The 12,250-nt window shown below is 36.4% G+C and overlaps 2 protein-coding genes across 2 annotated transcripts; one reads left to right on the top strand and one right to left on the bottom strand.

Moving 5' to 3' along the window:
* Nucleotides 1-692: 692 nt before the first annotated feature.
* Nucleotides 693-4,328, top strand: LOC121259095 (ACT domain-containing protein ACR2). Its single transcript, XM_041160586.1, has 8 exons — nt 693-934; nt 1,517-1,588; nt 1,718-1,769; nt 1,891-2,005; nt 2,156-2,223; nt 2,539-3,246; nt 3,384-3,488; nt 3,647-4,328. The coding sequence occupies exons 2-8, from the start codon at nt 1,518-1,520 to the stop codon at nt 3,989-3,991; spliced, it is 1,464 nt and encodes a 487-aa protein (XP_041016520.1). The 5' UTR covers nt 693-934; nt 1,517; the 3' UTR covers nt 3,992-4,328.
* A 481-nt stretch (nt 4,329-4,809) lies between these two features.
* Nucleotides 4,810-8,739, bottom strand: LOC121259123 (probable glycosyltransferase At5g25310). The gene is made up of 4 exons (XM_041160617.1): nt 8,309-8,739; nt 7,787-7,956; nt 6,193-6,544; nt 4,810-5,561 (listed from the first exon to the last, which is right to left on the bottom strand). The coding sequence occupies exons 1-4, from the start codon at nt 8,549-8,551 to the stop codon at nt 4,896-4,898; spliced, it is 1,431 nt and encodes a 476-aa protein (XP_041016551.1). The 5' UTR covers nt 8,552-8,739; the 3' UTR covers nt 4,810-4,895.
* Nucleotides 8,740-12,250: the final 3,511 nt, after the last annotated feature.

The following is a 12,250-nucleotide window of genomic DNA, read 5'->3' on the forward strand; positions in this document are numbered from 1 at the left end:
GATATTCAGCCAAAAACATGCTGGATTGATCAGGAAAAGGACCGTCTTGATTTTGACATTTCTGGGTTGTTCTGCATGAAATCGACAGCAAATTAACGCCAAAGTCTCGGTACTTAGAGATGACACTAAACTGAGGCCGCCTAATTCAGAGGTTCTCTTTGGATCGATTTGTGGTGTGAACAATAATATTTCGACGAAACATTGACTCGCTGTTGCACAAAACGCAGAATTAAGAAAATGGATGATGTTTATCATAAAAAAAAAAGGGATGATGATTGATTAATGGTACACATAGCATTAATATTCCCTTTTTTCGTGGAGCAACAGGTAACGTCAGATGACTAAAATCCCGGTCTTCCGCGAGAATTTTCGCACATTCTGCCACGTGAATTAACATGAAGCTGCAATTTTTCAGAGAGAGAGAGAGAGAGTTCGCTGAATCACTAATGATTACTTAGTCCTTTGGATTAACTCGGAATTTAATTTCCATCCATCAAGGAGATCAGCAAGAGCATAGGGAAAATTGCGTGAATGAGAGAGGTCTGACTAAGAACAGAGAGTATATCCCTTCAAACGTGGCCTGATAAATCTAATTTGACTTTTGTACGCACCCTTCCCTGGTTGTTCTCAAATCAATCTCTTCCATACAATTTTTTTTCTTTATATATTTGAGTTATTCGTAGTCCTCCTGTTCAAGAACCCAAAAATAGTACTGCTCTCTCTCTCTCTCTCTCTCTCTCCACAAATACACCAAGAATAAGCTGTTGATCTCTGTTGTTGGTAGCCCTTCTAATTCTTTTTCAAGGGAGAGAACTGACATCAACTTGATTCTTCTCTGTTTTGGCCATTGTTTGCTCATTTCTGGGTTGGTTATATTATATATATATATATATATATGTGAGCTGGGTTTGACGGCCCACTTCGTTTTTCCGGAGTAAGCCACTCTACCTGATCTCAGCTTGCATGCGTCTCTTTTAGCTTCTTCTTCCCTACTTATATTTCTGAAACATATATGTGTGTATATATATATATTATATATAATATATATATAATAGATAGAGATACATTATTCTATTGCGATGATTTTCGGCCTACTCCGAGTAAATAAATAAATTAGCATAGAATGTCGATCGCATCATTGTCATGATATTCGTATTCAGGTAGAAAAACATATAATGGTATTAATCTTGCATGACGAGACGGCCCTGACGTGGTAGATCCCCAATTAAGAAATAAGAACTCTTAGTTGGTTTAACCATAGTCCTACATTTAAGGTGCAACGTTCAAATGAAATTACCTCTTGATTTATATCCTTCTAATAACGTCTTACCAACGTCCTTTTAATATATATGTGGGGTTATTTTGCGAAAACTGCTCAAATGTCTTCAAAGATGTAGCTCTTAATATATTCCACTACTGGTCCTTTCCTTCAGCTCTGATGAATCTTACACTTTAAATTTGTTTAGAAATCAGAGATTTAACTACCTCTCTCTCTCTCTCTCTCTATGAATTTCAGCATGAACCAAGTTTGCTGGCCTTACTTTGATCCCGACTTTGATAACCTCCCAGAGAGGATACATGGCCCCACGTAAGTAATTCATTGCTCCTTAAATCCCCCTGGCCTTTTGAAAGTCTTAGCTAGCCATTTGATCACGCTAGCTAGATAGAATTTCCGGCCGGCAGCGAGATGTACCAACTTTCTTGTTTTGCCTTGCAGTTGCAGAGTTTGCATTGACAACGAAAGCATGGAAACATGCACTGTAGTAAAGGTACATGATTGATCAGTTTGGAAAGCTAGCTAGGGAATATTTTTGGAAAGAGGAGGGCCTCTCTATGTTATTAATGAAAAGCTAGCTAACAATTAAGATTGCTTCAATTATATGGCTGCAGGTTGATAGCGTGAACAAGCAGGGTCTACTCCTAGAAGTGGTGCAGATCTTGACAGACCTAAACCTTACAATATCAAAGAGTTACATTTCATCTGACGCAGGGTGGTTCATGGATGGTGCATACGTTCTTCCATTAACCATCCAGTTTATGGGTCCAACTGTATCATAATGTTATAAACTTTTAAAACGGTTCTAACTTAACCCATCCCAACTACCGATCGTGTTTCAAAATTCTTAATGATCAATTAATCTTTGTAAATTTGCAGTTTTTCATCTTAAAGACGTGCATGGCAATAAACTTACGGACCAGAACATCATTAACGCTATCCAGCAAGTAATTTTCCTTCTTTTCTTTATCTCCTGCATATACGGTTCCCATGATGCATGTAGTTTTGAATTGTTGGATATATATATATATATATATATATATGATTCTGAGCTAAGCTTGGACGATCCCACCCAAATTTTTGTTTGTTTGCATGCATGAATGTTTTAAAAAAAAAACATTAATTAGCTAGGAACCAAACACATGAATAGTTACCATACGTGCAGTTCATGGTACATGTGATGCATTTTTCAGGAAAAGTAACTTTTGCATTAATCATGCAAGCACAAAATGGTAAATTCTAACACGGAGAAAGCCATGCAGGCAATAGGTACTGCAAGGGGAAACCCAGATTCGGCCAAGGCAAAGAGTACCTATTCGAATAAGATTTTCAGACCTGATCAATACCAGAATGAGCACACGGCCGTCGAAATGACAGGAAAGGATCGGCCCGGTCTATTCTCCGAGATATCAGCCGCCTTAGCCGACCTTCATTGTAACATTGTGGAAGCCCATGCATGGAGCCATAATGATCGCCTGGCTTGTGTTGCCTACATCTCAGATCACGAATCCTCAGGCACCCCGATCGATGATCCCGACCGCCTCGCCACTATTGAAGACCACCTCTCCACAGTCCTCCGGGCCACCACCATCCCGAGCCTTATTGGATCGATCCAGACCAACCAACAAGAAGTCAAAGCGGGTTTTCTTGAAGGTTCCGAAGAAGGCACCAATATGACAAATGTGGAACGCCGGTTGCATCAGCTCATGCTTTCAGTTAGGGATTTTGAGGTCCCATCCGCGCTCTCAAGCTTGCCAACAATGACAACAACGGGATCGGAGGATAGTGACGATGAAGGAAGGAAGACAGTGGTGAAGATTGAGAGGTGTGACCAGAAACGGTACTCGATAGTGAACATAGAGTGCAAGGATCGGGCAAGACTCATGTTCGACACAGTATGCACGCTCACCGACATGCAGTACATGATTTTCCATGCTTCCATAAGTTCAGATAGAGGTTATGCCTTCCAGGTATATATGCATCGATTTCTCTCTCTATATATGTGTGTGTGTGTCGCCAGCAGCTAGGCCAATTAATATATAGAGTATGAGCATCATGGATGTTAATTTATGGAGCTAGGCTAATGCTAGCTAGCTGTTGATTACAGGAGTATTTTATCCGACATCTAGATGGGTGTGCTTTGGATACAGAAAGCGAGAAGGAACGCGTAATAAAATGCTTAGAGGCCGCCATAGAGCGTCGGGTTTGTGAGGTACGTGAGCGCTAATTCCTAGCTAGCTAGCTAGCTTCCAATTGAAATCCAGTAGTACCATGCTCCCCTTTCTGATCTACTTTAGAATTTCTACTTTTAATCAATTAATTAATATTAATATTAATGCATGGTTAATTAATTGATTAAAATTCATGCAGGGAGTTCGGCTAGAGCTGTGTGCAGACAACAGGGTAGGCTTGCTGTCCGACATAACTCGGGTTCTTCGAGAGAATGGTCTTACCGTTGTCCGAGCAGATGTAGCGACGCAGGGAGAGAAGGCCGTAAATGCTCTGTACGTGAGAGACATCTCAGGGAATGAGGTAGACATGGAGACGTTCGCGGAGTCGATGAAGAAAGAGATCATGGGTCCAATAGCCCTTCAAGTCAAGAATGAGACCAAGGGATCACCATCCAACTGGCCTGAACGGTCCCGTTTATCTCTCGGAGACATGCTCAAATCTCACATCGAGCGCTTGTCTCACAACTTTATTCCTATCAAGTAATCAATCTCATGGGCGCGCGCGCATGCATGCAATTAGCTAATTCCTTGACACGTCATTCCACAAATTAATTAATAATCATCTAGTACTTGTACAAATTAAATTATATATAATACTTGCTTTTAGGGCTGTGAATAAAAAAGGGGTTCAAGGATATATAATATTATTGTAAATTTGTAACGCTTCTTCGATCTTAATTAGACTAGCTCATACATGTATTATTCCTGGAATATTATTGGACTGTATATAAATAATCGCATTTATTGTGCGGGAAGGAATTATTGTTTATACTGTAAATAAAAGGATCGATAATTAACAGAAGACTTTATTGCCAATAGCCTATCTAGATCTGCTTCTTTTTCATCATGGTATATATGAAAAATCATCTCATGATTTATACACGAGGAAGAATTATCCATACGATGGTACGACCCATAACAAATTACATAAGGCCTCTAGCAGTTTGCTTTTATTTTCATTATTCGATGTGAAATTTCATTACTTGCTTGCATGTGAAACACCAACAAAATGCTATGTTTTTGTGTTTTAAATGAATTTTTTTTTTTTTTTTTTTCATTTTAAGAAAATTTCTGTCACGTGATGTGCTATGTGCATGCATGCCACGTTAGTATAGCTCGACTGCTCGAGTTGTATATACATGATCATTGATGTAACACAATTTGATTTACAAAATTTTAATCTATGTAAATCTTTCTTATAAATTAAATTATGCTACATCAGTAATATGTAGTGTATATTCACGACGACTTATAATTTTTTTAATAAATTTAAGAGCAAATAATTCAATTAAAAATTACAAGAGAAGTATATAAATTAATTTTGAGGAAAAAAAAATTTCCCCTTTTTTCCGATTTCCTTCATTAATTATTGTTGCTATATGATCCGTCTATTCAAGATTAATATTTATCCTCCTAAGCCATACAGAGTGTAGAATCATATGGAATACATCAAACCTTTGAGCGGGCTTGTTCAGCACAAAGTGCCTCCTCACAACCTTCAAATTCTCCTTAAGCCTCCTATACCTCTCTTCCGAGACTGCGCTCAATACCTCCTTCAGCCTTGGAATCTCCGACACATCAACCTGAATCGAAAATGCCTCCCACCGCAATACATCACTGAACGGCAAAACATAAGACTCCGATAGAATCACCGGCACACATTCCGCATAAATGGCTTCCACAATTCTGGGGCTGGCCACTTCGTGCCCACTAGGACATAGGCAGAATTTGGACTGGAGCATAAAGGAGTAGTAGTCTAGCTCTTTGGGGAGATATTCGTAGACACGGAGATCATTGTCACGGTTCTTCCAATGGTGCAGGAGGATCGGCCGGATCGGGCCGTGAACGCCACCTGCAAAGAAAGCAAGGTAGGGACGTGGGGCATCGACCGGTGGGGGAGTGAGGAGTTTCGATGGTACGTTGCCGCCATAGAGGTGAATTTCAGGGAGGCTAATGTCCTTTTGAGGGTTGAAGCCCTCGGAGGTGTTGGCATTGCAAAGAACTCGGATGGATGTGTTGTAGAGGAAGGGATTGCCCTTTGCGACATGGGGACCCTGCAATTTTATTATATATAGATGGTAAATTAATTTTGAGGGCATACATAATAATTACCAGTGATAATTTTTGTTTGAAACTGTACGTATCAAAAAAGTTAAAATGCATACTGCAGATGCCAGATACTGGTATTTGCTATTTTTTCCCATTACCATCCAAAAGATAACATGCACTATATAGCATATATAGCTGTGTCTTGGCAACCTTTATTTTTTTGTAGTTTTTTCATTTGCACTCTTCTTTATTCCATGATAATCTTCCAGCTAACAAGCAAAGCTCATCGCTTCCGATAAAGATGCAACACAGCCAAGTGACTTCTAGATAGACTTCTAGACTTCTACTTTCATTGTAAATAGACTTCTATCTTCATTGTACTACTTGCGTTTATAAATAAACAAGCCTACCTGCACAATATTCTGTGAGGCAACAATTTCAATTCTCTTAGACTTGTAACATTCCAAGATAAACTCTTGAAGCCTGGGAAGTGGGAATAATATTCCACTTATAAAATAATCATGAGTGCCGAGAACGACGCGCACGCCTAAAACTTGTGGTGTCAACCTAAGCTCACTACGTACGTACGATATGAGGAAGTTAAGTGAGAAACTGAAAAGAAAGAAAGAAACTCACCCAATCATGGCAGGCGAGCATGAAGTGGTCAGCCCCACAAGTCCTATTCCAAAAGGGATACTTCATAGAAACCACTCCCACATAATCAGAGACAAACTGCTTTAGAAGGGTGAGGTCGTAAGAGAGAGGTTTGTAGATGTACTTGACCATCCATGTCACGCTGAAGGGCAAGAAGTAAACGAGAGCCCGGTGCGGATCTCTAGTCCTGAACATCCCCGCCCCATGCTCTAGCTCGTGGATGAACCTCCCTTCGATGGTGTATATGTCCTTGCATGGCCCATCGTGGGTGATCGGTGGGTCCCCTTCCGAATACACGTAGACCTTGAATCTCCTCTCCATCTCCTCATAGCTCCTGTTAATTAATTTTTGGGATTATATATTGGTGAAGGGTAAAAAGGTCAATTTTATTTCTACATGTATGATCATGCAAATGATGTTCTTGGCATTGAGTGAATTGCGCGCCACGGTACTCTATGCAGCTGTGAGAACCCGGAAATAAAAACTGTTTCAAGGTTGATGATCATTATTACTGTACTACCTCAACAATCATTACTTATATAACATCAAATTAGAATATACATAAGACTCTCTACAACTAGTTCTAAATCATTTGCATGATAATAATGAATTGATGATAATTAAGCACATGAATATATAGCTAGCGGTTAAGACTAAAGTAAAAAGGCGTTAATATATATATTACCTACTAATAAGAAATATTAAATTAGCTCCTATAATTACGACAAAAAATATTAGCTCCTACTTTTTTAAGAAATTAAACAAGATATATAATGACAATATTTATATGATATGAATAATAATTATAGAATATTAATTCTACATTAGTGATCTCCCAAGAGTGAGGCACAGTATCGATCCTGTAAGAGTGGTCTAGTTAAACAAAATGACTGCAGGAAATTAATTAAATTAGGAAAACTTGGTTGTTATCAGATCACCGAGGGAGTTAAATATTATTGATATATTTTATGATTTTCCAATTCTGATAGTACTCTAAAATCCCACCGAGTAAGAAGTACGCTGGATATATTGTGGTCAATTTCTACTTCTTTAACACACAAGCAAGCAATTCAATTGATGGCCTGACATATCTTTGATTGTTCCAGCTAGGCCATCATTCTATTAATCCTCATACCACATCGGCTATCACATTAAGGAAGCACCAGGATTCAGTTTTCTTTTTTCTTTGATTGGTCCGACAGAGTGAGGACCATTGGCCTTTTGTGGCTTTTCACCGGGATCCAGTATCCATTACGTATTCGCGAAGGACCGCATTTTTAAGCCGCAATGATCATACGGGTGTTAAAGTGTGAACTGTGGAACTGCAGTGGGAATTGAGTGCTTGTGCACTTCGCATACCTGGCGTTTATTACAAGAAATTCTATCGTGAAAACTCAACTGTTGAAGGAAAATCAAAAGAAAAAGATATAATAATCTTTAACACCCGTATGATAATGAAAGATCGAAGAAAGTTAAACGTAGGTGCAAAGGCTGGCGGTGACTTGGAAGAAAAGCAGTACTTCAAAGCTTTCAATCGATCGGTAAAAAGAAAATTATGGTATAAAAAAGGGCTTACTGATAAAATGCGCCGGGGTTGCGATAGACAAATTCGGAGGGGTCAAAATCGTCGCCTCTGACGGTTGCTGAGAGATTGAGCTTCGAAGCTGCTCTGCGAATCGAAGATCGTGCTCGTGCAAGTCCTTGTTCGAGCTTTTGCTCTCTGCTTAGTCTCGTTTTCTTTCTGATCTGCATTGTATGATAAGAATTATTAAGCATCGTCAAAAAAAAAATAGAACGCAGAAATTGAAGCGAGCAAATTAATCGACCAGATTCGAATAAAATTTCAATAAACACAGATCATGAAGGTGATTTGGAATGTTATGACGACGGTTTCGGCCTTTCCAGTTTTTTCTTGCGCATATATAATGCATGTGTGTACAGAGAAAGATATCTGAAATTCAAAGCAAACTCAAAGTGATTGAAAACATATTTAATTTATATGAGTCGGTTTCAATCTTTCGTCCGGAAATCAGCTCTCTAAGTACGATTGATATGTGTATAGGTAGAGAGTAGGCCGCAGGCTGAAATGTATTAATACCGTACGGTTCCCGAACTGGTTCACGTAAAAACCAATACTGAAGCCGCCGGTAAGTACAGGTCGGTTTTGATCATCACGAGTGAATTTTGTCTGCAACTCAACCATTGGTACGGAGAACTCCGAATTCGATCCTGAGGACCTCATCAGCTCACAGAAATGACCCGAGAGCATGAAAACGACGACGACCGAAACCACACAAAGAGACGAAAGGAAACAAAGGGAGCATCCGTGGCAAGTTCTCATTTCTCACTGGAGGGCTAGCTTGGGCGTTTGGTCGCTGTTATTTTGCTTTCCGGAGAACAAAAGATGGAGGGCCGGGAGACTGGAGAGAGTTCAGTGTACTGGAAAACGGTTTGGAAAGTGAAATGATCAGAGCGTGCTGGGAGCTTGAATAGTACAGGCCCCTGGTCTCTATCTCTCTCCGCGAGTAGAAATTTAAATGCGGAATGTGTGAGGCCGCATGTGAATTCAAGGGTTTAACCCTGTGAAAAATAGTCCCCACCATTCAATTTTCTATTTTAAAATTTTGATTTAGGAGATAAATAATATTTTTTTAAATATAAGAAATTATTATTTATCTTTTAAATCATCTTTTATTAATATTTTATTCTAATAAATAAAATAAATTATTCTTCTAATCATCTATACATTTTCTCGTACTCATATTTATTATAATCTTAAATAATAATTTTAAAAATAATTGAAATAATCACTAAAATATAAAAATATTAATTTTAAAAATATTATCATACCTATAAAAAAGTAATTTAAATTTTTGTTTAAAATATTTACTAGAATAATAGTTGAAAACATAATAAAAAATATTGAGTAATTAAGTTTGTAAATAGAAGTGAGAGAAAAAATAATAAATAAATAATAAAAAAATATTATTTTAACATAATAAAAAAATGATAGAAAATAAGATCTTAAAAACTTTTTTAAAGTTGAATAAAATTTAAGATAAAAGAAATGTCCTATAGAAAAAATTTCATTTCTTAGAGAAAAAAATTAAGAAATTGGATGGGAATGCTAAGGGGGAAAATCATGTGCTACGCATGGCCATTCGCAGCAGAACACGTGGTTTTTTTTTGGTTGGGAAAAGTCCCAAATTAGCGGGAAAGGAAGTTACGGAATCCCCCAAACAGCCAGAGCTTCTGGCGACTGGCAGTCACCTTTTCAACGTCTTTAACTTGCATTTAATTAAGGTAACGATACTTATATCTTTTTTCCTATTATTTTACTATTTAATTTTTTTCACTCTTCTAATTTAAATTAAAAATTTCAGAGTATGACTTCTTGTATAAATAAAAAATTAAATAAATTTAATCAATTAACATAATTATATACTTTAATTAAAAATAAATTTAATTTATATTAAATTCAATCTTATATAAAAATTTACATTATTTTACTCTTTGAGTTTCAAAAAACACTGCCAAAAATAAAGAGAACCATTTTTGTAGCACTTAAGTGTGATATATATGTTATAAATTATAAGGAGAATATTAAACTTATAATTTTTTTTTTTATAATTTTACATTAAAATAGAAGATATTTTATGAAACTGAATTTATTTTTAATTAAATTGCATGATTACGTTAGTTGATTGAATTTATTTTCTTCTAAATTATACAAGAAAGTCATGTTTTGATATTTTTAATCAAGATTCAAAGAGTAAAAGGAAAAAAAAAAGTTGGGTATTAAAGAAGTAATAAAAGAAGTGTAAGGGTATCATTACTCTTTAATTTATGTGGCATATATTTGTAATGAAACATTTGGAATTTTTTTAATTTTTATACAATTATATATTTAATGTTAAATTGTTAATGTCGTGTTTCGCAATCCGAGCACTTCTGCTAGAACCAAGCTCACGCCACCTGCAACTAAAAGGAAGAAAAGGCTCCGGTGAAATCTGGGGTCACTCTGATACCAAAGTCAGTAAACAATCTTTTAGTGATAAGAATAACTCTGAAGAGTAATAAGAACAATAAAGAATAAGAGAGAACCCTTTCCCCTATAGAATGGATGACCGTTATTTATACCTAATTCGTGTTGTGCTGTCGAGAAAGATCGTGGCGTGTTAGGTATCAAACCTGCTACCACTCATTTCCTACTGCCACAGTGTGTCAGTCCGCAGCTTAGGCGGATGAAGGAGATCGTGGTCAAGTTGTCCTTCGTACTTGGGGTGCACCGTTGCATGCCGGGTCTCCTGACACATTCATTGAATAAGGTGTGCCTTGAGTTTTATAAGTTCACAACGGGGCACGTTCAACCGTTCGCATACAGTTGGGCGTCCTGCGGTAGGGCTCGGTAGGCTGCTGAGGCCCGGGGCGATCTCATTGGTATATTCGAGCTTGGTGTTAAAAGGTCTTTCTGGATAGGTTTGCAGTTACGGGCTCGGCACGTGGCCCTTTGGCTCGGACTCTTAGCCCATGACAGGGTTTCGTCTTTGGGCTTGGAGTTCCGTGACTTGAACTCCTTCGGCCTGGGCCTTCTGGGATGGGCCCCTCCTTCACATAAGGTATTTATGTATAATAATGTTATCTTTATAAGTCATTTTATAAAAATATCATTCATTCAACATATGATTGTATAAAAATTGTAAAAAAGAGTTGTAAGTATTTCATTTTTCTTTATCATATATGTCCTAAATTATATTGGCTTATTTTATTTTTTAAGTGAGGACTCCCTCGTCATATTTTATATTATTTCTTGTTTAAAAAAATAATCTTATTATCTATTAATGTCAGTAATTTTATTATAATTAAATTAAAATAAATTCCATTTTGTTTAGAAGATGATCAGCTCTCAATTTTATTGATAATCTTCGTTGTTGGGGGTGTAAAATTTAACTGAAAAATCGGACCTAATGGGCCTGAACAGGTGGAACTGGTCCAGTTTTGGTCTGGCTTGGTCCGGAACCAGTTTCTGTAATTCCAAAACCGGCCGATACCAGTCCAGCTCCGATTCTATACTTTTTAGAACCAGACTGGACAGGACCAGACCAATTCACTATATTATATATTTTAAATTAATATATATTAATATATTATATATAATATAATATATAATATTAATATTAATATATTATATATAATATAATAATATAAATTATAATTATAGATAGATAATGTTATTATAATTTATAATATAAAATTTTAATCTTAAACATAAAAATTTATTTGATCATATGCTTTAAACATAAAATATATATATATATATATATTAATAACATTTGATGGCCCAATAAATTCTCAACATATTCATTTTAATAAATACATAATATATTAGTAATATTAATATACATTAGTATATTAATTACATTTCACTTTAATTAATTACTATACATTAGTATATTAATATATATTAGTATATTAATTACATTTTATGCCCTAATACTAATACTATTAAAACCGGACCGAACTGGAAAAATTGAAGGTACAGTTTTAGGAAGGTAACCGGTGCGTAATCAGTTTTTGAAAATATAAAACCAGTGCATATTAGTTCAGCTCTAAATTTTGTCCAAAATTGGACCGGACCGGACCAGTTACACCCCTAGCTGTTAGCAAAAGAATATCATTATATTTTTATAATAAATTAATGTCTACACTCGAAGTTCATAATAAATGATGAGTTCCTAACTTCCATAAATGTTAAATTAGTACTTGAGAATAGTGCATAAGAGTAAAAAAAATTAGCTGATCAGTGATGATCGATCACAGAGTACATGATGATACTACCCACACACAAAGGATGTACGTTTGTCTTACGTCGAAATGCTCACTTCCATGATTACATCCTTTTATTTTCAAATGTAGATATACGTATGGTGTTCGAAACGAAATAATTAGATAAGCGAAGCCACCAAATATAGCAAAAGGGATTTGCATTGTAGTGTAAGTTTTGGGTCATGTGCTGTTCCCATATTTCATTGTAGTGGAA

This window comes from Juglans microcarpa x Juglans regia, chromosome 4D, assembly GCF_004785595.1.
Source record: "Juglans microcarpa x Juglans regia isolate MS1-56 chromosome 4D, Jm3101_v1.0, whole genome shotgun sequence".
NCBI classification, from domain to species: domain Eukaryota; kingdom Viridiplantae; phylum Streptophyta; class Magnoliopsida; order Fagales; family Juglandaceae; genus Juglans; species Juglans microcarpa x Juglans regia.

Excerpts from the sequence above, each read along its gene's own strand:
- LOC121259095 (XM_041160586.1), top strand. The coding sequence starts at position 1,518 with ATGAACCAAGTTTGCTGGCCTTACTTTGATCCCGACTTTGATAACCTC. Across the intron at positions 1,589-1,717 it reads GAGAGGATACATGGCCCCAC|TTGCAGAGTTTGCATTGACA; the intron begins GTAAGTAATTCA and ends TTTGCCTTGCAG. Across the intron at positions 3,247-3,383 it reads ATAGAGGTTATGCCTTCCAG|GAGTATTTTATCCGACATCT; the intron begins GTATATATGCAT and ends TGTTGATTACAG.
- LOC121259123 (XM_041160617.1), bottom strand. The coding sequence starts at position 8,551 with ATGAGAACTTGCCACGGATGCTCCCTTTGTTTCCTTTCGTCTCTTTGT. Across the intron at positions 6,545-7,786 it reads AACCCCGGCGCATTTTATCA|GAGCTATGAGGAGATGGAGA; the intron begins GTAAGCCCTTTT and ends ATTAATTAACAG. Across the intron at positions 5,562-6,192 it reads TGCTCGCCTGCCATGATTGG|GGTCCCCATGTCGCAAAGGG; the intron begins GTGAGTTTCTTT and ends ATAAAATTGCAG.